The 25,334-nt window shown below is 53.2% G+C and overlaps 1 protein-coding gene across 1 annotated transcript; it reads right to left on the reverse strand.

The window, feature by feature from the left end:
• Positions 1-884: 884 nt before the first annotated feature.
• On the reverse strand, positions 885-24,885 carry WLS (Wnt ligand secretion mediator). The gene is made up of 12 exons (XM_041398330.1): positions 24,682-24,885; positions 13,306-13,578; positions 8,143-8,267; positions 7,568-7,729; positions 6,684-6,820; positions 6,166-6,334; positions 5,929-6,026; positions 5,344-5,407; positions 4,990-5,133; positions 3,642-3,725; positions 2,006-2,159; positions 885-1,381 (listed from the first exon to the last, which is right to left on the reverse strand). The coding sequence occupies exons 1-12, from the start codon at positions 24,785-24,787 to the stop codon at positions 1,272-1,274; spliced, it is 1,626 nt and encodes a 541-aa protein (XP_041254264.1). The 5' UTR covers positions 24,788-24,885; the 3' UTR covers positions 885-1,271.
• Positions 24,886-25,334: the final 449 nt, after the last annotated feature.

A 25,334-nucleotide genomic window follows, 5' to 3' on the forward strand; every position in this document is an offset into this window, starting at 1 on the left:
CGCTTTAACACAGCAGCAGCAGATTCTTATCTTGTAGGCCGGAACTGGGAGGGTGTAGGGCGAGTTACACGTTAACACAGACTCCTGCTCCTGCCTGCTCGTGAGGCTCTCTGGACGCTCCAGGCCATGGAAGGTGTGCCCCGAGCAGCACAGACCCTTCCCCACCGTTCACTTCTCTGAACTGGGCCCAGCAGGGTTCAGGTCAAGCCTCCACCCCGGATCAGTTCCCACTCCCCTCTCTTTGCCAAAGGCCTCCCAGCACGGGGCTGAGCCCGGTGCTGCGTCTGCTCTGGGAAAGCAAGGTCCACGTTAGTGCGTGACCAGCGGATCCTTTCAAGTCCGATAATCCCTGGAAGAATCCAGCTCTGCTCCAGCCTGGCAGCGCACAGAGCGAGACTGCCCAGCTCCAGGGATGCACTGTAACAAAAGGGAAGGTGGAGGAAGCCACAAAAGCAGGGGAAGCCAAAGGGAGTGAGAACAGGGAGGAGCGGGCTGTGGAATCAGCCAGCTGGAAACTTGGGTCAGGAGTGCTCTGTTCTCCTGCAACTCAGCTCAGCACCCAGGCTGGCCATTCCCTGTATCCAGCAAACAGCTGTAAAAGCTGCTGAGAAAGCAGTTGCTGCTTCTACTAAAGCCTTACTAACAGCCTACTCCTCTGCCAGCTGTGCTTCATCCAGCGACAGAGGGCGGCTGCAGGGCTGCCCCAAAGACTCAGACAAGGGTCAGTACAGCTGCAGTGGTGGAATTAAATGCTTTTACAACAAGGCTCCCCCCCACAACCAACACCTTGTGTAAGTTGCACACAGAGCAAACCCGGAGTTCTGAGCACGTGCTCCTGCCTGAGCTCCCTGCAGCAGCTTTATGCACCAGCAAAATCCAGTTGCACACAGGAGCAAACCCGGAGTTCTGAGCACGTGCTCCTGCCCGAGCTCCCTGCAGCAGCTTTATGCACCAGCACACCCAGCAAAATCAAACCAGCCCCACTGCAGCTCTGCCCCAGCCCCACGTCCGGACCTGCGACTTTGCAACCTCAGTGCCCTTCCAGCAGGGTTTACGTGCCCGAGTGTAACACAATATACACAGCCCTCCCCCCAGGAATAACTACACCATAGTAAAGAGTTACAAATGTTCCGCTCGCTGTCGCTGCTCTGTGAACGCACCAGGGACGGGGTGCTCGAGGAGCGGATGCGGCCGGAGGGGTCTCCAGCCAGAGGGACTCGTGTGTCCTCTGCTCCCCACCCCAGGCCGGTCCCTGCTGAGGCACCTCCGTGTCACTCCTGAGCCTCCTTCCGAGCCAGCTTGTACACCTCCGTGGGCCCGTCCACGTGGGTGATGGTGGTGGTGAGCTGCAGCTCCTCCCCGCTGTTCACCCCCAGGTCACCTGAGAAACAAAGGTGTTCCATCAGTGCCGTCTCGCAGTAAAATGTGGGACTATTCCAAAGGAAAAGATCCACTTTATTCCCTCCAGCTGCTAAGATGCCTAAGCCACGGACCAGCGACTTTCCTATAAATTGTTTTATTTACAGTTACTTAAATAGAAGCACAAGAAACACATTTGAGGGGCCGTAGCATGTCCAGAGAAGGGAACGGAGCTGGGGAAGGGGCTGGAGCCCCAGGAGTGGCTGAGGGAGCTGGGAAGGGGCTCGGCCTGGAGAAAAGGAGGCTCAGGCAGAACCATCTGGCTCTCCTCAACTCCCTGACAGGAGGGTCTATTTTCTCCACTCCTCATCCCTCCATCTGAGCTACACAGTTCCATCTGGGCAACGCTAAAAGGCACAAAAACCACCCCGAAGGCTCCAGCCGGCCTTGGCTAAAAGTCAAACCTGTCTAACCCAGCCATTAATTCAAATGCCTGCTTGGAAACCCAAACCATCATTTGCAAAACTTTTCAAGGCGCTGAGTGTGCACTTGGGCCAAAAAAAAAAAAAAAAAGGCCCAGAAGGCACCCCCTACTTGGTACCTCTGTGTCCCCATGAGAGCCCTCGGGTCACGTGGGGACATTTACCATTGGACTGGTCGTCGCCGTAGTTCTTGTGGGACGGCGCGTACAGGAACATGAGGGCAAACACGTACAGGTTCCACATGCCGTAGATGCCGGTGAAGAAGGCGCTGTTCACCTGGATTGTCATGTCCCCCCACTTCCAGTGGCCTTCTGTCACCTGTCCAGGGAAAACGGACACGGACGGGCCATCAGGAACAGCAAATTCCCTAAAGACACAGCCTTGGAGCACATCAGTGAGAACAGCACCAATTCAACAGGACGGAGGAAATGGAGTGTAACAGGTTCAGTGAGGCAGAAGTCAGGCTGGGATTCTCCTCTTCAGGCTCAGTCTGCAGGGACAAAATGCTCCTGACAAAGTGATTCCCTCAGGACTTCTGCAGCTCTGATGTCTCATTTACTGCGACCAAAGCGCTGCGCTCTGCGATTCCCCCACCACAAGCATGTGCTCAGCACAGATTGGCACACCAAGGGCACTACCTGGGGACTGACATCTCAAAACATCCACCTGCTAAAAATAGACCTTTTATAGCAGGAAAACCAGCGTGAATAATGGGGGAATTGATGTGCTGAGCATGGCTGGTTGAGGAGGGGCCAGGCTGACAGCACCAACCTGCCACACGCTGAGGGCTGTCAACATCCATGAAAATATCATCAATATTAATATTCCTTGAAGATACACAGACTGCTTAGGCTGCAATGTTGTTTTCTGTTAAAGAACAACATAAAGGCCAAGAGGAAAACTACAGTAGCTTAAAAATAGAGCCATGGAGATGCTCTGAGGGTTGGAATCCCTCTGCCATGGAGCCAGCCTGGGAGAGCTGGGCGTGTTCACCTGGAGAAGCAAAAGATCCAGGGAGAGCTCAGAGCCCCTGCCAGGGCCTGAAGGGGCTCCAGGAGAGCTGGAGAGGGACTGGGGACAAGGCCTGGAGGGACAGGACACAGGGAATGGCTTCCCACTGCCAGAGGGCAGGGATGGATGGGATATTGAAAGGAATTGTTCCCTGGCAGGGTGGGCAGGCCCTGGCATGGGTGCCCAGAGCAGCTGTGGCTGCCCCTGGATCCCTGGCAGTGCCCAAGACCAGGCTGGACATTGGGGCTGGAAGCACCTGGGACAGTGGGAGGTGCCTCAGCCCATGAGATGGGCTTTAAGGTCCCTGCCAGCCCAAGCCAGTCTGTGACTCCATGATTCAAGCAGCGATAAAAGCTCATTCGTACAGAGGTGACATCGGAGCTCAGGACAAACAGGTACAGCTACTGCTGGGCACAGCAGGGCTGCAGTCAGCCCAGGGAAGGTTGGATGCTCTCACGTCTCCGTGGGCACACAAAGCCACCCGAGTGTTTCGGTGTGAACAGAACATTTTCCTCTCGCCGAGTTCTCAGAAATGACTAAAGCCTGCTGGCCGATTCCCGCACGGCGCGGCCCCAGCGCTCCCCGGGAGCCAAGGGCCTTTGTGCCGGCTCCAGCCTCAGCAACGGCATGGCAGAGCTTCAAACAAACCAAAACAACTTCTTCAAAAGCAACTTGTTATCAAACGTGCTCAGAACAGGCCAGTCCCGTCTGACCAGCCATGAGCGGCGTCGGCAGCGGCTGGGAAGCGGCGGCTGATGCTCTCCCGGGGAGCCCAGAGCCGCCCCTCACCTGGCTCACGATGAAGAAGATGACGGTCATGGCTGCACAGGCCAGGGTGATGAGCATCAGGAACTTGAACCTAAAAATCAGCCCCTGTTTAGAGAGAAATGTCACTGGTCACATTAACAGAATCCACAAAACCCATTTTTGGTTTTAGGATAGACAAGACACGAGGATAAAAAATAAAAAATAAAACAAGGGTCCAACCCACGAAACCCCAAAGCAAAACAACCTCCACCCACTCCTGTGCCGTGCTCAGCACAGCCCATATCCTCCGCTCCCCACACGTCTGCGCTCCTGCCGGAAGCTCCACGCGGGGTGGGCACGTCTGGACAGCGCTGCCTTTCCATGACATTTGCCCGGTGACTGATTGAGCAGCAGTTAATTAAGTGGAAGAGGTGGCACGTCGGGGGACGGCCCCGACAGCTCAGAGCTCTTGTAAAACAAACACGCGGTGGGGTCGGTGCCCCAGCGTGGGTCTCACCACACTCATCCTCAATCCTCGCCCCCAGCCCGGCTGGGAGGGAACTGCAGCGATTCCAGTGTCGGCAAAACCCGGCTGGCCAGCACAGAATGGAGATTCCGAGACAAACCCCTCGCTGGCAATCCCACTGCCCACCACCCCTGCTTTCACTGGTTCCACATTTTTACTTACAAATTCTTTTGGTTTTGGGTGAGTGCGTGGGTTTTTTTAACCTGGTTCTGGAATTTAGGTGGAAATGTCAGTGTCTGCGTAATTACCCTGCCACACCACGACAACAAAGGACTATTAATTTAACTCTTCCACACCAGATCTGTGCTCTCCAGATGTTTGGATGTGGAGTGTGGCAGGAGCAGCTCTGCACCACAAGCTGAACCCCTGTGCCTCCTGCTAGAGGGAAAAACACTCAGTATCTGCTTCAAATTCTTTCAAGTCCAGTTTTCTAAATTTTTATGTGCATTCCTGATGAGTGATAATGACTTGTTCATAATTTGACAGAATGACTTTGGGGATAACTATTTGCACCCCTGTAGAAGCAGTTTAAACACTGAGAGTGAGCTCCTCAGGTTTGGCAGCAGGCAATTCAGGTAGGACAGAAAAACATACAAAATCATGGGCTAAAAGTGGGGATGATGGGGGGAATGTGCTTTGACCCTCCAGCAACTTCGTAAGGAAATGATGACCCCAAAAATCCAAATTTATACTGTGAAAAACCAGATGGTCTTAGCAAGACCTCCCATTAAACACAAAAGTTAATATTAGAGGAGGAGAAATGGAAGTATGAGGAGATTATGGATAAAAGAGGTCTCAGAACAGACTCTGAGGTCCGAAATATCTTTTAAAAACAAGGAATCTGTGCCCCAAGGAGGACCTTACCTCGTAGTGAAGGCGGCGAGCCTTGCTCATGGCAGGGAGGCTCGACTGCTTCCCACTGATGTTTCTGAACACTTGGAAGACCATGAAACACAGGAAGAGAAAATAGAGGCACAGGCAGATCCCTGCAACTATAATAAAGGCCATCTGTGCAGAGGAAGTTAATGGAAAATGGCACAAACTAACAGGAAATCCTAGAAAAACATTACCCAGGTGATTCCCATATGCAGCTCCCCAGTGACCTCCTGCAGTGCCTGAGCCACCCCCTGCCCCCCAAGAGCAGGGAGTTTGCCCACACCTCCCAGGGACCTGGCAGGAGGGAGCACCTCCCTCTCCCACAAACCAGGGGAAGGATACAGCCAGCTCCGTGCCCACCTCGGTGGTCCAGATGCTGTAGAAGGGGTTCTTGAGCTGCACTCCCCTGCAGAGAGGAGAGAAAACACCAACTGTCAGAGGGCTCAGAGGGCCCCTTGTCCACTCTGCAGCCTGGGAAGCACAGGATCAGGGAACATCCTGAGTGGGAAGGACCCACAGGAATCACTGATCCAGCTCCTGCCCTGCACAGACACCCCAACAATCCCACCCTGTGGCTGAGAGCATTGTCCCAGTCCTCCTGGAGCTCTGGCAGCCTCGGGGCCGTGCCCATTCCCTGGGGATCTGTGCACTGCCCAGCACCCTCTGAGGGAAGAACCTTTTCCCAAGGTTCTGCAGGGGAAAAGCAGAAAGCAGCTGTGCTGCTTTCCCACGCGGGTGAGGAGAAGGTGAGGTGGGCAGTGTTTCCACAGCCAGCACACTTGGGAACACCCGCAGGAGCCTCCCCTGGCTCTGGGAGATGGGGCTGTGCACCCAGCCATGGGGTTGAACTGCTGGTCCCTGCTGCAGGAGGTGGCCAGGAGCCCCTGCTCTGGGATGGCCGGGCCTGGGCAGCGCAGCTGCACCCACCTCTCACACATGTCGAAGATGAAGAGGCAGAAGGAGCCCACAGCAATGGGCCCAACCTGCTTCCAGTAGCCCGAGAGCCGATTCCGCTCGTTCTGGTCCTGGTCACCAGGTGGGGAGGCAGAGAAAAAGGAAAAGCAAGTTAGCCTGAAATCCCCCCAGCATCATTTCCAACCATCAGCTGCCAGGTTCTCCTGGAAGCAGGGCTGGAAATCACCTTCCCACAGGGGTGGCACCCACCATCATGTGCTCCCCGCAGAAGATGATCCAAAACGAGAGCAGCATGGCATAAAAGATGCCCTGTCGAATGTCTCCGAAGAGCAGCATCCAAGTCCAGTCAAACCCGATGGAAAACCACTCCACAGGGATGTTAATGAACGTCATGGAAATTCCCAGAGCAAAGATGACCCTGCAGAGGCACAAACACCACCTCTGCACATCCCAGTGTGAGAGGGAAGGACAGAGCCCCAAAAGCCAAAGCTGTGCGTGGAGAGCAACAGAAGGAAATCCAGCACTTTTTGGGAAGCGTCACCTCCTGCCACCAAACCCGCTAGGACTGAGCTCCTCAGAGCAGCTCCTTTTTCTCCAGGGGTTTAACAGGAAAGGAAAGAGAAGCTGTGGAGGTCTCCAGCTCCCAGGGTACCTGAGTGGAGGGAGGGGATGGAGAAGAGACAATTCCTATCTCCCAGCCATGGGCTCTGCCTGGGAGCAATGACCACCTCAGTGGGTCCCCTGGGCCACCACGGGCCCCTACTCACTTCTCCAGCAGGACAGGGGCACGTGTCATCAGCGTGATCCTCCACCAGTACCACACCATGATGATCAGAATGCTGGGCGTCAGGAAGGTCTTCATGGCAAACCACACCTTGGTGAAGCCTCCGTTTTGATGGATGCCCTGAGGAAAACCAGAGCACAGGGTTGGACATCATCGCCCTGTGCTTCTCCTCATGGAGTGTCAGGAGAGGCACAGAGGTGTAAGTGCATCCCAAGGATGGTTTGGCCAGTGATGGACAGAGAACGGGTGCCCACTGAGCCCCCAGGCCACCTGGGCAGGTTCCAGAAGGTCTGAGAACAAATGCCAGCAGACACAGCTTCCATGGTGAGGGAGAGAGGGAATTCTGACACAGCATGGAAAAAGCTGGCAGAATAACTCCCAGACAAGTAACGAGATCCTCATGGAGCCAAGTCGCCCCTGGTGGGAAGAGCATTGGCTCATTAACGTGTTTCTCCAGCCACGCGTCCTCCCACCGCTGTCTGCAGCCACCGCAGCCGTGGTGGGAGGGCTCCAGCTGGGAAAAGCATCCCTGCTCACCCAGCCTCGAGGGCAGGCAGAGCAAGGATCACTGACAGCCTTCCCACACATGGCCACAGCCAACTCCAGGGCAGACCAGGCCCCCTCTGAACCCTCCTGTTCCTCCTCAGCTCCTGTCCGTAAGGAGGACTCTGCATCCCAGGCAGGCTGGGGTGGGAAGCAGAGGACACAGGGAGCTCGGAGCCTTGGGAAGAGGAGGAGGCCTAGGGAGCGCTCCTGAGAAGAGCAGGGCATTCCCAGGGAGGAGGACAGTCCCCCTGGAGGCAGAGGAGCTGGGGCAGGAGCTGCAGCAGCCCGGGCACAGGTGGCAGAGGAGGCCAGGGCGCTCACCACGAGGCGGATGTCCTTGATCTCGCCGATGCCCACGTTGATGCCCTTCCTGTCGTTGACGGGCAGGCGGATGTTGATGAGGTAGTACTTGTGTGCCACGCTGCCGATCTCCATGAAGGGCAGGAAGTCGCAGTCGTAGTGACGGCCCTCGGACTCCACCGTCTGCAAGGGCAGCAGCAGAACCACTCAGCACAGAGCCCTCCAGCTGGGAGCACCGCCAGCACCCAGGGCCTGGGAGTGAGACAGTGCCCGAGGGACACTTCTCCTCAAGGTTTGGATTGTCTGGGATCACTGGCTAGGTAGGGTGTGACCTCAGACAGGTTCACATTTCAGGCTTTAAATGGGAGCTTTCCAAGATGAACCCTAACAGGAGGTGGAAACCAGGTGGGGATTGGCCTTGTCTCCCAAAAAAAAAGTGACAGGACAAAGAGAAAACGGTCTCATGTCGTGCTAGGGGAGGTTAAAGTTGGATATTGGGGAAAATTTTTTCATGGAAAGGGCAATTCTGTGGTTCTGTGATTGGAAGAGGACAGCTCCCACTCATCCCCACCCCCGGTGTCATTCATATTCCTTACTTTTGGAGAGCCAAAGGTGCACTTCAGCTTCCTGATCTCTATGGCGTGTGCTATTTCCTCCCAGTCATCGAACATGTCGTCACGATAGGCCAGCGACACATCCAGGGTGATCTCTGCGTTTTCCTCTGCAACAGCAAGGAGACAGGAGGCTCAGAAGGTTCCCAGAGTAATTAAAAAACACGACACCAAGTTCCTTTATGAAGGTAATGAACAAACTGAAGCTGAGCTGTGATGGCCTAGCTGGGAAAAAAACTCAGAACCAGCCACACACAACAGCATTGATGTTTTCTATGTGTCTTGTTTAGCCTCAGTTGTTCTACAGAAGGGTTTGGAGCTCTCCCTTCCTCACCTAGAGAACATTTTAGAGCCCTCCCCTGCTCCTCCATGCCTGCCCTGACTTGTTCCTGCCTCTGCAGCTCGCATGCCAGCGACACACATGACACACACGGAGCTCATGGCCTGGCAAGGTCACACATCCTGTGGGACCAGCAGCTCGTCCCTCCTGGACGTGTGCACAGTGACAGTCTGGGATACAGCTGCTGGGAAAGGTGCTCCTGGCAGGACACTGCCAGGGGGTCCTTGCTGCCAGGAGGGACTGAGGCTGGATCAGGCTCGTTCAGGCTGGAACAGGCTCACTGAGGAGCCAGAACCGAGCGAGTTCATGCACTGGAGCAGCAGCTGAGGCTGCCAAGGAGCAGCAACACGTTTAAAAACTTGAGGCAAGTCTGTACCAGCTCCACCAGCTGGAAAATCCTCCTGTTTACCAGGCACAGATCCCAGGGAAGGCTCTGAACGAGGAACACGCTCCAAAATGAGCATGTGCATCTTACAGCCCAGCCTCCTTTTGCAGGGCACCAAACCCTTAACAGCCACAGCTGCTGGAAAAGCTCTAGGACCATCCACTGTGGAGGAGTGTTGGGAGATGGCTCCAGAACCTTCCACCATGAAGTGTGGGGAGATGGCTCCAGAACCATCCACTGTGGAGAAGCACTGGGAGATGGCTCCAGAACCCATCTTTTCAGCTATGTTTTTGTTGGGAATACGTGGTGGCACACTCATCCCACCGGATGGGAAGGGGCGTGGATGGGATCTGTGGTTGGCCGTTCTATTTTTACACCCTTTGGAGGTGGCTGGGTTGTGCATCTGATGTGGACACTTCAGGATTTTTCTGAGCATTTTCTGGTGCATGTGATCTGTACCATCCAGATCCATATGCAGTCCCTTTCCAGAGCTGCCAGGAGTTGGGTTTCCATGAAACACGAATTTGCCATCTCAGATCCGCTGTTTAGGAGACCAGCAAAACAGATAAATGGGAACATAAGGTTGAACTTGGCCCGGCTAAAAAGAACCATGAACTCCATTTCAGAAGCCATAAAACCAACTGGAATGCTTGGGATTAAATCCAAGAAAAACAGCTTTCAGTATTTCATCTTTGCAGTCCAAATGTTGCTGCTGCCATGGAGTATGAAAACCAGCAGGCAGAAGATGAACTGCTGCGTGCTGTTCCAGGCCAATGGATTAGAGGCTCCCTCTGGAATTCCATCAGTCTCTCTGCTGGGGTGACACCTCCCCTTGGAAATGAGTTTTGTGCAAAGACCCTTCAGGGCTGTCAACATAAAATACAGATATATCCATATATCCATATATTTCAGCACAGCAGACTGATGGCAGAGCTGTGTTAGTGGTTGGACTCCATCTTAGAGGTCTTTTCCAACCTAACTGATTCCATGATAATCCTACGCCAGCCTTCCATCAGCAACTCCCATTGTCCCTGAGGAACAAACGAGGACAGTGACAGAGAACCAAATCTTCAGAAGATTGGTGCCTTATTCCCATTAATCAGATGGTGAATAGACAATTTTCTGGGGAGGGGAGAGTGTCCTTTTCCTGCACAGCATTAAACTGAGAGGGAGGAGGATCAAATTTATCAGGGATAAATCCCTCCCTGGCAGGGTGGGCAGGCCCTGGCACTGTGGCTGCCCCTGGATCCCTGGCAGTGCCCAAGGCCAGGCTGGACACTGGGGCTGGAGCACCTGGGACAGTGGGAGGTGTCCCTGCCATGGCAGGGTGGCACTGGGTGGGCTTCGAGGTCCTTCCAACCCAAATGAGGACAAGACACACTCCTGGAGGTCTCCCAGCCCTGAGCTCTGTGACCCTCCCAAGTGAGGGACTCCCTGCTCATGCTCCAAACACCACCAGTGTCATTTTTCCCACTGGCATTTTACTGCCCAGGAGCTTTTCCATGAATCACTTTATAGGACAATACTTGCCCAGGATATCTTCACTTACATTACAATGGCCTAAAAATAGTGGAGTTGTTTCAGGAGGGGGCTCTGTGCCAGCTGCACACTAACTCAGCTGGCTGGGGAGAAGCCTATGGCAGGCAAGCAAAAAAGCTGGAATTATTTCCATTACACTTCCATCCTTCACCAGCTCCCTAAAATTACAAAACCTACTAAAAAGCCCAAGGCTGGATGAATTAGAAAAGGAGGCTGCAGCACTCTGCCCTCTCACTGTACACAGTTGCTTTCCAGCTGCAAAGAAACTCCATCTCCTTCCTCTGGGCCCCTCCTTTCCCAGTTCTGGGAAGGGGTTTTAATAATTGAGTGCACAATGCATCAAGAAAGGAAAGGGACAGCACAGAAATAGCCTCTTCCTCAGAGGAACAGCCTGAATCTCTCTCAGCTTTCTGGGGAAGATAAACTCAGCTTCTAAACCTCTGCATTCTGAAAAATCTGTGTTTCAAAACCACTGGAAGTCCAGAGGGCGTTCCCAAGGTGCAGGTGATTAGGGCTGGTTGTTCCTCTGAAAAGTGAAATCCCCCGGGGTATTTCAGGAGGCTCAGGCCCCGCCAGGCTCTCTCAGGGCACCTTACCAGAGCTGTCCCAAAAAAACCCTTTCTGGCTGGATGAGAAGAGCTGACAAGTCCTGGACAAGAAGAGCTGACACAGGTTCTGGATGGGGAGAGCTGACACAGGACTGACTCCAGCTCTCTGTGGATGAGGAGTCAGCACCATGAGTCACCAACATTTCCCAAAGGCACAGTCCAGCTGCCCCTGCCCCAGGAGGGTTTGGGCACCCAGCACCCTGACAAAACTGAATGCAGGTTTACTCTGTGCCTTGGCCTTGCTTAGGAATTGCAGGAGAAGAGGACAATCAAGGGCCTTGGAGGAAAAAAGCAGGAGACAGTTTGATGTGGCTCAGAAACCTCCCTGGTGAAGGCCCAGGGGAACTGGCAGAGCCCAGGACCCTGCACAGCACCTTCAGAGCCTGCAGTGGAGCTACAGGAGCCAGGAGAGCAGGATGAGCCCCAGGCAGCAGCTTCTCCAGGAGGATAAATCCTGTGCAGCTCCCAGCAGCGCTGCTTTCCTGGATGATCTGGGGCAGCTCCAAGACAGTTTTCAGGACAATGACCAGAGGCTTCAGCAGCTGTGGTGCCTTCCAGGAGTGACCCTGGTTTGGCACCAGCCCCTGCTGGCATCGGCCACAGCAGGAGGAGGCCTGGAGGGCTCAGAGCCCCAGGGAGAAGAAACTTGAATTGTTGCTTTAAAGAAAGAACTGAGGTTATTTCACTTTCTTATTGCTGTCCCTTTCAAGGAGCTGACGACAGTCACCTGATCAATGAGGCCTTTACATTTAACAGCAGGGGACAGACACACACATGCAATGAAATTAGCTTAACAAGTCTGCTGGCTATTTCTGTAAGAGCTGTTACAACACAATCTAGCAAGCAAGAAACGTGTTGCTAGTTCCTGAGATTCTACACTTAATCTACACCTGCCTTCAGCTTGGTACAAAGTGTTGGACAATCCCCAAAGCTTCTTTTTATTACCCAGAGGATGGCCCTAGATGAGCTGTTCTGCTTTGAGATTTCAAACAAACCCTCCCACCTGTGCAGGACTCAGTGGCTGAAGGGCACAAAGCTGAAGCAAAGGCTCTGCTCTTGCAGCAGAAATGCTGCCAGAGGCTGGGTTAGCATTCCAGCAGCCTGCTCCAAGGGCTCAGCCAGCTCCTGACTCCAGCATGGTGGTTCAGCTTGAAAATCCTCAGGATAAACAGCTGTTTCCCTAATGCAATCATCTGCCCAAGTGGAAGGAGGTGAGGCCTTAATAAAGGCACAAAGCTGCTTTCTCTGTATTTCAGAGATAATTACAGGGATAAGAACAGAGGTGAAAGCTTTCTACAACCTCATTTCTAACTTATCTTCATGATAATGCATTAAATCATCCCTGCTCCATCTCTGCAGGTGCTGAAGGTTGGACAGGGCTTGGAGCAGCCTGGGATAGTGGGAGGTGTCTCTGCCCACGGTGGGGGTGGGACTGGAGCTCTGAGGTCCTTCCCAACCCAAACCAGTCCGGGATTTTGGGATAAATAACTGGAGGAACAGTTCCACGCTGAGCAGGAAGGGGTCAAGTACACAAAGATGGCTAAAAAAGCTCCTAACCCCAACTAACTCCTTGAACTGATTCCACCCCACAGCTCCAGCATGGAGCCTGCCCCACAGCCAGGCTGGAGCCAGGGCAGCAGCTCCACACACCCGGCCCAACCAGTCTGGAAAGAAAATTGTTTATTCACTGTAGCTTACAGTTAGAGAGGGATTTCCCCCAGACACTTTAAAACATGCAAACACATGGACAACTTCCCTTCCAGGGAGGGCCAGAGCAGTCCTGCCCTTGCTGCCCCCAGCATAATTTTGCAGGATTTAGTGCAGGATTTTTTCTGAGTTTCAGAAGAGTTGTGTGTTTTGTGTGTGTCGGGGAGGGTGTTATATATTTATTTAGTATTTATATAATAGCTTCAAACAGAGAGAAGGGAAATTAAAGTTAGATGTTGGGAAGGAACTCCTGGCTGTGAGTTAGATATTGGGAAGGAACTCCTGGCTGGACAGCTGTGGCTGTCCCTGGATGCCTTCAGTGTCCAAGGGTGTGTTGGAGCAGCCTGGGACATTAGAAGGTGTCCCTGCCCATGGCAGGGGTGGCACTGCATGGGCTCTGAGGTCCCTCCCAACCCAAACCATCCCAGGATCACCAGTTCCCAGATTCAGGAAGTGTTGGTGTCACTGTGTGGCACCAACACAACTCACGGCACGCAGTAAAAACCCCTTTAGGGGAGGCACTCTGGGAAAAGAGAGCCAGGCAGCAGCTCCCTCTGCCAGTCACTTACTGAGGTCGTTGTCCATCTTGAAGGCGATGTCCAGCTGCATGATGAAGAGCATGAACTGGAACCAGGGGCTCATCTCCTTGCTGGGCAGCGGGATGTGCACGGCGAACACGATGTCGTTGGCCTCGATCTGCCGGCTCACGGCCTCGTCAAAGTCCTTCAGCTTCTTGCAGTGGTTGGGTCCCCAGGGCATCAGCCACTTGGTTTTGTGGTGGTTCTTCCTCACGTCAATGCACTTCACTGACATGTAGGGAACGGCTGTCGTGGGGCTGGGAGCTGGCAACGCAAGAGAACCACACTTGTAGCATCTGCAGACATCTGATACAGCGGCTTCCCCACCAAAACTCGCAGCTCCCCGCTCGACTCTTTGAAGGCAATTTAAAACAAATGCACCCAGTGCTGCTCCTTCACAGCTCTTTGATCTCACAGTCAAGTAATTAAGTTTATTACATCCACAGATGTATTACTGACTTTGTAGTGGGATCAAATTAGGATTAATTGAAGAGCTGGGATCTGCTGGTTCAGTCTCAGATACCTTGGTCACACAAAATCAGCCTGATTTACTGAAATCTTTTCTTTTCCCTGTGCTCATTCAAGCAAATCCACACAGAAAGTATGTGCCCAGAGAAACCTGGATGGATAAACTAATCCCAAACCTTGTGGTCCTGCAGGGCAAGGCAGGATTTACTATGGGGATTTGCACCATGCAAGACCACACATCTCCTCAGGCAGGAAGATTTTCCTCCCGGGCAGTGAGCGGCATGGGAAGCGGGACTCCGCCGAAGGTGATTTTCATGTTGTCACCATCCTCATTCTGATCATCCAGCCACCCCAAAAATTCCAGCAGCAACAACAGCACCCTACAAACTCCCAATATTCCAAGGACAACAACCCCAGAGTGAGCTTCACCCTCCCAGCCATGGCTCCTGGCTGCCCCCAGCCCCGCACTGCTACACCCAGATGATTCAGCCCTGGCTCCCTTGTAATTTGGGCACAGCAGGATCATCCCAGCAGCTCTGGAGCCATTTGGGATGGCAGCCAGGAGCCCTGTGGAGCACCTTGCCCAGCGTGCCACCTCGGCACAGGGTGACAGCCACACGGCTTCCCACGGGCAGGGAGCGGTGACTCAACGCCAGGCAGGAGGAAGTTACTCAAAAGCCAAATGTTTATGAATTGCATTTTTTCCATTTTTTCACAGCACTGAGTTTCTTCCTGCTCCAAAGGCACAGGGATGCTGGGATAAGGGTGGGCTCCAGGGCACTGGCATCAGCAGGTGGGTTAATGGTTGGACTCGCTGACCTTAGAGGGCTTTTCCCACTGAAAGGATTCAGGAGTACTTCCAGATGGCTCCCAGCTCCTGAGATGCATTGTTGCACTGCTGCATCCCAAACCTTTGCTGCACGCAGCAATCACACAACACTCAGATATTAAAGCAACCCCAAAACCAAACAAGTTCTTGGCATCAGAATCAGGACATATCCTGAGTTGGAAGGGACTCACAAGGATCATTGATCCAGCCCCTGGCCCTGCCCAGACCCCCAACAATCCCACCCTGTTCATCCCTGGCAGTGCTGTCCAAACCCTCCTGGAGCTCTGGCAGCCTCGAGGCCGGGACCATTCCCTGGGGAGCCTGGGCAGTGCCAGCACCCTCTGGGGGAAGGACCTTGCCCAATATCCACTCTGAATACTGCAAAGTAGAATGAAACAAAGCACTCAACAAACAAACACAAATGAAGCTGCAAGTCCAGGGTTACAGAACTCTCACGATGTGCCCGTAGTGCATAAAACACTGCAATAAATGTTGATTCCTCCGCCGTGCCTCGATGCAGAGCCCAATAACCACAGCTAGAACTGCAGCTGGAAGGGAGTATCAGGAATATTGCTGTGAAGTAAGCCAGGCATTTCAGCCGAGCTCTCTGAGCTCTTTAACTCTGACACATTCTGGGTGATTTCGAAGGCATTTCTGAATTAAGAGACAGCGTTCCCTCTACAGAGAAGCCGAACGTTTCTTGCTTTGATGCAACTCATTATAGCCATAAATACATGTTTTCATCACTGCCTGATTATGATTTTAAACACTTGGCACGCTCCCTGCAGCCTCCCCTCTGCCAAAGTTACAGCTTTGAGGAGCATGAGACAATTACTATACATATTCCTCGTCGGGAATTGCACACCAAACAAACGTCGGCACTTGGCTTCCATTACTGATTTGGCTCCTGGCCCATTAAATCCAAGCGAGCGTTGAACCAAGAGGAAAAAAAAAATGCTTTGTGGAGCTGCAGCCAACTCAGCCAAGAGCATTACAAAGTGCTATGCAAAACAAAGCTCACACCCAGGGATTTGGGCTGTGCTGTGGTGCCAAGGGATGCCCCAGCCCCTCTGCCCCCAGCCCGGGGGGTGCAGCAGCCCCACAGATCCCAGGATCTCTGTCAGCCTGTAAATAATTGAATAATTGAACAGCTCTGTGTGCACAGCACAGTGCATCAGCCTCGGGCTGCTCGCTGCCATGAGAGCTGCAGGAGTGCAGGTACCACTTGGAGTAGGAGGGGAGCAGAGCTTCCAGAGGCAGGTTTGGCAGGAGCCAGGGGAGAGCAGCTCTCTGGGAGCCAGCTCAGCCAGGAGCCCCCAGGAGGGAGTCCTGGCCCCAGGGGCTGGCAGCAGCCATGGGACAGAGACCCCTCCTGCCAGGGGGCTGGACACCAGCAGTGCCAAGTGCCAAAAGCCATGGGCAGGAGGTGCTGGAGCTACCAGCAGGATCACAGACTGAAAAAGACCTTAAAGTTTGTCTCATTTCAAAGTCTTGCCATGGCAGGGACACCTTGCACTATCCCAGGGTGCTCCAAGCCCCAGTGTCCAGCCTGGCCTTGGGCACTGCCAGGGATCCAGGGGCAGCCACAGTTGCTCTGGGCACCCTGTGCCAGGGCCTGCCCACCTTCACAGGGAACAATTCCTTCCCAATATCTATTTATCTAAATTTCCCCTAGATTTCTGCCTCTGCATCTCCTCCAGCTGGGCCTCCAAAGGTACCCAGCTCACTGCAGAAATCCCAAGCCTATCACAAATTACAGGGGCAGAGCAGATCCTGCTGCTCCCCATGATGGTTTTAGCTAGTAAATACTTGGAAAGCTGGATACCTTCACCAGCGTGGCCACCACTGCCCAGGGAGGGCTTCCCATGGACTGCCAGGGCCACCTCAGCCGTGTCTCACTACTGAAACAACTCCTGCACAGGATTTCATCCTTTCCATTCAGCCAGAAGGTCAGGGCAGGGTGCTCAGGGCCTGATCCCACCAGGACAGCAGAAAACAAGGTCCAAGGGACTTCCCTCAGGAGGTAGTCCTCAAAGAAAGAAACCCACACTGCTTCTCTGGTTTTAGATTTAAATCTGGGTTAAAAAAAAAAAAAAATTACTGAGACAAGTGAGCTTTTTTTGGGGGTATATTACATACACCTAGGTTTGGGTAAGAGCCATCACTCAATATTTTAATTTCAATAAATTCAGCAGCTCTTCAAAAAGCTCCTGTGTCGAAGCTTCAAACACCTCCTTCCTCCTGCCCTCCAGTTCCAGGAGTTCCACCCTCTCTCAGCCCTCACCTTGGGCATCACATCCTGCACCTTCTCATCCCAGCACCTCCAGCGCTCCCATTAACCACCGACCCTTGCTCCAGCACCATAAACAAGCCCTTTGGAAACTCTCAATTGCATTGTGTCCACACTGATTAAAGGCTGAATCCCCCTGACCTCGGGGGGATTTAACTTCTCCCGGCACCGGGAGCATTCTGCTTTTCTACTCAATTACCCCCTTCGGAGCCAGCCAGCACTTCCCAGCGAGCACACACAAAGGGCTTCTGCTTCATTACCCTAAGCGACTGCAGGGTAGGAATAAACAAGCTAATTTATCATGGACAGACCCAGCTTTTCCAACTGGAACAGCCAGGACCTGGATAACACCAGATATGCACTCAGGATTATAAATATGTATTTATTGCAGCATGATTTTTTTTCCTGCCTCCCTCTTTTCCTGACCTCAATGGCACCAGTTTAATAAACTTGAGTGACACAGAGATTTTAATTACTATTTCTTTGATAGTTCTTATTTCACAAAGCTTTTTGGAATATTGCAGAAGCTTTTATATGCGGAATAATTGCATATTTAAATAACCCCACTGCCTACTGGTAGCCCACTCCCCTTGGGAAAGGTTTTTCTTTCTTAAATTTGACTTCAAGCTTTATCCAGACCAAAATCCTTTAAAGCCCCGGGGCACCAATTCCATCCTGATTTACAGTGGGAGTTTCCAGATATCCTGTTGCAGCTGAACACCCACATTTCTCTTGTTTCAGAGACATTTTATCAGTTCTACACGTTTCTCTGTCTTTTCTTTTTTTTTTCAGACCATAAAAATGAACCCGTCCAAACCATCAAACCCAAGTTTCCTGGATCAGAATGGAAACTTTGTGGCTGTCCCTGGATCTCTGGAACAGGGACAGGCTTGGAGCAGCCTGGGACAATGGAAGGGTCCCTGCCATGGCAGAGGTGGGATAAAATGGGATTTAAGGTCCATCCAACCCAAACCACCCTGGGATTCTGTGACTCCCCAGTCCAGTCACATATTGCTGGGTACTCTCATGTCCCAGGGGTTGTGTTTTTCCTCAAGGTTTGTTCTCCAGTGCTACTTTTGCAGCTTTGCTACCAGCAAAGCCTCTTCAGGGCAGCACAAACTGAAGGTTTTTCCCAAAAAATCAGCTCCCAAGGAACTGCAGGAGCTGTGCCCACAGCCCTTAGAACTGAGGGAGCAGGGGATTCCCAGCCCCCTGATAAGCAGCCAAAGAGCTCCTGGGGAACAGAGATAAGGAATTATTCCCTCAGCCCCAGGCAAGTCACAAAGCAGGGAAATCTTATGAGGCACAACTTGCTGGGAGAACTGAATGAATGATCTCCATAATTCACATCCATATTCAACAGCAGCAACGAATACAAATGAGGTGAGCATGACTAGAGCTTCCTAGATGCAGAAATGGATATTCAAACATATTTAAAAGAAGAGAAAAAAAAAAAAAAAAGGTAAGACTGATTTATTAATTGCTACAGAGAGCCTGATCTTCTTCCAAGTCAGTTTTCCAGTGGGATGAGATGCATTTCCTGCAACTCCCAGCCAAGGTATGAAATCCCTGCACACAGATCCCAAGGAGCAGGAAGAGCTGTGGTTATCCAGCAGCTTTTCTCCTGAGCCTGACACTCCCCAAGATAAGATACCTTGGAAACTGCCGTGCTCAGACATGTGAGGAATTTCATCTCCATGTGAATGGGCCAGACCAGGCCCTTCCCCACTGGACACCTTGAGCCTTCAAAGGCTTTCCCAGGCTATCAGGGACTTCAAAGGCCACAAGTGTTATTTACCAAGGAAAAGGCTTCCTGTGTGGAGGTTTTCCCTCTCAAAGGGAAAGGAGGCAGCAGGAGCAGTGCTTGGGAAGAGCTCAGGTCACATTTTAATCAACAGAGGGGGAGCAGCAGGGGGACTGACCCTGTCACCTGAGCTCTGGTTTGGGTTTGGAAGTGATGCAGCTGTGAAAAGAGAAAAACCCAGCACCTCCGAGGATTCCCAGCTCCTCAGGCCCCAGCACTGCCATTCCTGCCTGGGAACTCTCCATTTCTGGCACTTTTGCCCATTCAGCTACAGTTACAGCTCCTCAAAAGGAGAATTGAGCAGACCTAAACTAAACAGACATGACCTTTGGTGTCTGCTTTCTCCTGGGCTCCCAGCGCCCCTGCCAAGGCTGCAGCACTGCAGGAATGTGCCTATACACAGGATCCATTGGCATTCATGGCCACGGAGCACCGAGCAGCTCCTGGAGAGGCCCTGCATGAAAGGAAGTCAGGCACACAAAAATGTTCTTTATCCCCAGCCTGAAACACTCTTTCCTATCCATACCTTGGAAATCCGAGCGCTTTCCCTGTCAAAAGATCAGCTCAGCCCGAGGAAGGTAATGAAATCCCAGGAAAGAAAATGAAATCCTGGAAACTGGGGGCTAAGGAGCCAAATCAGACATTTAGATAATGAGCTGGGATTGTGGAGAGCTGCTCAGCCATGGCCACACATGACTCATTATCTCTCCAGGCCAGACACACAAGGAAGTTTGAGCTCCTCCAGTCACAACAATTCTGTTTTTTCCAGCCTAAGCCAGGGAAGGGAGCAGTGAACCTGCACCTCCTTAATCCATCCCCTCAGCCCAGAGGACTCATGTGCTAAATAAATCCCTCCACTTTTCCAATCAGTTAAATTTGTACAGTGCATGGGTGGGCACTGGACCAGCAGCACTTCCCTGGGTGTGAGCCTGCTCTGGGTTTGCCTGGACCACAGACACTTCTGCATTCCCTGTGCTTCTTTGAACCAAGGATCTGTGACTGCGGATAAGGCATCCTTGGAATCACAGAAGTTTGAGTTGGAAGGGATTTTTAAAGGAACTCATATAAAAGAATTCATTTCAAAAAGTTTTCAAAGTTGAGATGTTGCTGCACAGAGATCTGGGTTGTTTTTTTTTTTTTTCTCTTTATATATACATATATAAAATAACTTTATATATATAAAGATTCCAAGATGAAAAGGCAACTAGGAAGGGACACCAACAGCTTCCCACAGAGACAGACAATTTGTAATCAAAAGCTTTGCTTTCCAAACAACCAAGAGGCACCAAACCCACATAAATCCAGTCAGATTCTGCACACACAACTTCCATCCTGGCAGCTGTCAGGAGGACACTGCTGTGTCCCAGCTCAGCTTTGGCCTGGCAGTCGTGGTAACCTCCACTGGAACATCCCAGCCAAAATTCCCATCAGCAGGCACAGCCAGGTGGAAGCTGCAGCTGGTCCAACCATGGAATTGTTTAGGTTAAAGGCCCTTTTAGGCCAGGAATTGAACTATTCCCAGCATTGCCAAGGACACCACTGCCCCATGTCCCCAAGTGCCACATCCACAGGGATGTTAAACCCCTCCAGGGATGGGGACTCAGCCCTGCCCTGGGCAGCTGTGCCAGGGCTGGAGATCCTTTCCAGGAAGGAATTTTCCCCATATTCAACCTGAGCTGCCCTGGCCCAGCCTGGGGCCGTTCCCTCTGCTCCTGTCCCTGTTCCTGGAGCACAGCCCGACCCCCCGGCTGTCCCCTCCTGGCAGGAGCTGGGCAGAGCCACAAGGGCCCCCTGAGCCTCCTTTGCTCCAGGCTGAGCCCCTTCCCAGCTCCCCCAGGGATTGTCCAGCCCCTTCCCAGCTCCCCCAGGGATTGTCCAGCCCCTTCCCAGCTCCTCAGGGATTCTCCAGCCCCTCCCCAGCTCCCTCAGCCTCTCCTGGGGCTCCAGATCCTTCCCAGCTCTGTTCCCTGCCCTGGACATGTTCCAGCCCCTCGGGTTCTCTCTTGTTCTGAGAGATCCAACACTGCCCCAGCACTGGAGGTGCAAGGTTTGTCCTCATGCCTTGTCCAGGGCTGTCACAAGCCTGGTGGCATCCCAGGACAGCCACACTGGACGCAGGGAAGGCAGAGCAGGCAGGGGCTCCCGGGAATGCTGGCATGCCTGTAAATTATCATCAGCCCCATCCCTCACAAACGATAACAGAAACCATTCCTGGTGATCCCAGTCTCCTGTAATCCACACGTGCCATCATTTACAGCAGGATAGTGGAGACAAGGCTGCATTAGGATTAATTTTGTGGATCATGTTCTATCTCCCACTGCTGCATCCCAACTGAACACATCACACAGAGCCCAGAAGCGTGACCTTTAAACAAGATGTTTTCCACGAAGGGAGCAGACACCAGCAATCCTGTGGGGTTTCAAGTAGTGACAGCCCCACTTTCTGGAGCCAACAGTTCATTACCAAGGCACAGCAAAGAAACAGCTCAATAAAATTCTCTTTTGGGGTATTTGCTCCCTTTTGAGCTTTGCAAAGCTCCCTCCATGCACGGGGACTTCACCATTGCCCTGGAGAGCCTGTAGCAGGGCTGAACAATCATTTCCATGAAGAAATTTTCCCAAATATCCAACCTAAACCTCCTCTGGCACAGCTTAAGGCTGTTTCCCCTCATCCTGGCCCTTGTTCCCTGACAGCAGAGCCTGACCCTCACCTGGCTGCACGCTCCTGTCAGGGAGCTGTTGGCACAGGAGCTTCCTCCTGCCACAGGAATTTCTCCCATCCGTGTGCATCTCGTGCTTTGCCAACAGACAGCTCTCAGCAAATCCCACCTGAGAGCTGATAAGGCTCCTGCTGCTAAATAAAAGTGCTGTTGGAAATGTGGAAGCTGCATTCAAACTCTGGCATCACAAAGTGACTGCCCAAAACCGAGCTGGGAACCAGCAGCGGCAGAAACCCCCTGATGTGAGGAAAATCAGCTTTGTGGTGGTTGTATCAGGTACCAACGTGCTGCATTTGGGTATTTTGGACTGGCACGAGGGATCTGTTAAAATAGAGCACTTAGTCATTGTTTTGAAACATGACCTAAGTGCCTGCGAGGGGAAAGGCTGGCTGGGCTGAGCAGCCCTGTCCCACTCGTGTACGTATTTTGGGTTGTCTAGACCTGGGCACACCAAAATAACCGGATTTTGGTGTCTGTTGGGTGCGCTGGATCAAACCAGAGTGGGGCCGCTGTGTCAGTGCCACCTCTGCTCCCAGCCCACCTGGTGTCACCCCTGGCAGCAGCTGTGGGGTGGCACTGGCAGCTCTCTCCTGCCAATGCACGGCTCTGATCCCTCCGGAACGCCGGCCAGCAGCCCGCTGCTCACCAGAGGATTTCCTGGTGGGAAACACACGCTTGGGAACCACTAAAGGGGTCAGGCCCAAGACCCTGGATCAGAGTTTCCAGGGATACAGGGAGCCCAGAACAAGGCAGGCTCCCAGGAAGAGCTGCTCAGCCTCCCAGGCTGTGTGTGACCCTGCCAGATGCCGGGGACCACACCTAGCTTACACATGGCACTTAGTGTTTCACAAGCACCAGATATCCCTGGATTTGCAGCTCCTGGGAGCTGCTGGCTCAGGGATGAGCCTCTAAACTCCCTAAATGCATCAGAAGGGGTAAACGCTGCAGAGGAAAGAACAGTTTGGGTGATTGATTAGAGCAGTTTGATCTGAGGAAGGATCAAAGTGGGGACTTCCAGGAATTAAAGAACTTTTGGGGCAGCAACCCCTAGGACCTGACCACAGATAGAAAAAGCGTTTACTCCAGCAGGATGGAGTGACAGAGCTCGTGCAGGAATTCCAGCAGGATGCAGTGACTGAGCTCGTGCCGGGCACTGAACTCAGCCCCAAATCCCTGTCCTTGCTGGTCCCAGCCCATCCAACCTGTCCATGCCCCACCTGGGAGACCCATCCAGGATGGGAGGGCGCAAGGTGGATGCCCAGAAGCAGCACCAGCCAATAAAGCAGGGCATAAACCAGCTGGAAAACTGAACTAACATAATTTAAATACTTTCATCTCTGAATCCCTTCAAAACTGAGCAGAAACATTTGTCTTTTCCCTGTAAAGACAACCCTAAACATCTGTTTGTCACATCTGTTCCCAGATGCCAGCACAAACAAGGCTTTCTGAGCAACACCTTTGAAAAAAGCAACTATTTCAATTTAGCAGCAAGAAACTGCTAGAAAAAAACTCTTTTAAGATGAAGTCTGGTTTCTCTGCACAGCACAGGCCAAGATATTTTATCTCAGGAATCAGCAGTGGGTTCAGTAACCTGCTCTTGAACCAGCTCTTAAAGAGGGAAGGAAAAAAAAAAAAAGAAAGGAAGGAAAAAAGCTAATCCTGATAAACTTGGTGTGGTTTCAGGCCTGCAAGAGCAGGAAAAATGAGTTTTAGTCAACATGTGCCAGCAACTCCCTTGTGACGGAGGTGAGGAAGTAAGAGAATGAGGGAAACTGAAGTTTTCCAAAATTATGTTTAGTGGAATTTTATGGTTATTAGAGGCTGATAATTCAAGGCCACGAAGGCAAAGCACTGACGGACACCAGGAGCACAGAGCCTGCTTCCTGAGGAACGGCCGGAGCTATTCCCTCGATCCCTCTCAAAGAGAGAGAACAGCCCGACTTTGTTCTCCCAACCAAGTGCAACAAAGTTTGGGAGTGAATTTGACCCCGATTCCTCCTGAAAAGCCGCAGAGCTCGCAGGGATCTGGAGGAAGGGCTGGGCCCGGGGAGCCGGCCCTGCCCCAGGGATGCCCCGCAGGGCTGGACAGCCCTTCCCGGACAGGAGGGCAACATTCCCACCCTGCAAATGGCCAAAGCAGCCACATCCGTGTGCCCAGCATTCCAAGGAGCCGGCGCAGAACTCAGCTGCTTTCTAGTAAAAAAAAAAAAAAAAAAAAATTTAAAAACTCCCAGGACTGCCCCAAACTCGCTCTCCTCCATCTTCCTCCTTCCATGCCCCAGGGAAAACTCTGCTCGCCGCAGGGCTGTGTCCCAGTGCCCGTCTCCCTGTCTTTGGGAATGCTCAGGGATAAACAAACACAATCTGGGCTTTAGAGTGCCCGGCGCGGAGCTGGGGACCCAGAGCCGAGGGGAGCCGGGGATGAAATCCCTGCCTGGGCGGCCACGAGGGTTTTGCACGGGCAGGAACAAACCCAGGCCGAGCCCACGCGGGTTTGAGCTTCTCCTGGGAGGGGATGGGGAATGGGGGAAGCTCCTGCAGCAGGAGCGGGCGGTGGGACGGAGGGGGCTCCTCTTGGAAGAGGAGCGGGAGATGGGAGGGAGGAGAGGGGACCCCTCCGGGAATGGGATCGGGAGGGAGTGGGGGGATCCCCGCAGAAACGAGCCCGGACAAAGCGCGAGTCCCGAAAAAACCCCAGAGCCGGGACACCCCCTCCAACCAGTCATTCCCCTTTTGCCTTCCTTTCCTTTTTTTTTTTTTTTTTTTATTTTTTCCCTAGATTTTTTATTAATATTTTTTTTGTTCTCATTCTGGCAAGGGGGAGGTTTCCTCCCGCGGCCGATTCGGAGGCCGAGGCACGGGGAGGTGCAGCGCCAAGAAGGGAGGAAAAATCCTTTTAAAAAAATAAATTATTATTATTTTCTAAGCCAACTTTGAAACGCGAGGCTCCCTGCGCGTTCCGTCGCCATACTGAAGCTTTCCCACTTCCCTCTTTCTTTAAGTCCAGGCTGAAACCAGGCCAAAAAAAAAAAAAAAAAAAAAAAGAGAAAGCGACACAAAAACTTTTCCTTGGCCGGCTCCCCCCGCAGCAGCCGCGGGACGGGCACAAAGGGCCCGGAGCCGGGATCGCTCGGCTACAAAAGCGGATAATGAGATCATGGGAGCGAGTCAGCGATACTGTAACCAGCACTAAACAAGCGGGCAGCGGCGGGAGGAGGAGGAGGAGGAGGAGGAAGGCAGCGGCCCCCGGCACTCACCGATGAGCCCTCCCACCAGGAAGGCGATGACCTGGAGCACGAGCAGGATGCCCCCGACGATGCAGAGCTTGCGGGTGCTCATGTTCTCGATGATGGCCCCGGCCATGCTGGCGGGGCTGTGCGGGCCGGGGCGCTGCGGACGGAGCGGGGGCCGCGGGCAGCGGGCGGGCCCCGCTCGCCGCCCCAGCCGTGATTGTGCCGCTCCCGCCGCCCGCGGCCGCTTTAACCGGGCGGCCACACGTGACCGCCGCCCCTCCCTCCCCGCGCCCCGCCCGGGCCGCCACAGCGCCGGCGGCGGGGATGGGAGCGGCGCTGGGATCGGCAATGGGAACGGCACCGGCACCGGCACCGGCACCGGCACCGGCACCGCCGTGCGCTCGCCGCAGCCCCGCACCCGCCCGGGGATCAGCCCCGGCCATGGCGGGAACACCTTCCACCATCCCGGGCTGCTCCAGCCTGGCCTTGGGCACTGCCAGGGATCCAGCCTGGCTGCTCTGGGCACCCTGTGCCAGCCCCTGCCCACCCCCCCAGGAGCCATTCCTCATTCCCAGTGTCCCATCCATCCCTGCCCTCTGGCAGTGGGAGCCATTCCCTGTGTCCTGTCCCTCCATGCCTTGTCCCCAGTCCCTCTCCAGCTCTCCTGGAGCCCCTCC

Source organism: Onychostruthus taczanowskii, unplaced genomic scaffold (genome assembly GCF_017590055.1).
Source record: "Onychostruthus taczanowskii isolate IOZ18803 unplaced genomic scaffold, ASM1759005v1 scaffold144, whole genome shotgun sequence".
Classification (NCBI taxonomy): domain Eukaryota; kingdom Metazoa; phylum Chordata; class Aves; order Passeriformes; family Passeridae; genus Onychostruthus; species Onychostruthus taczanowskii.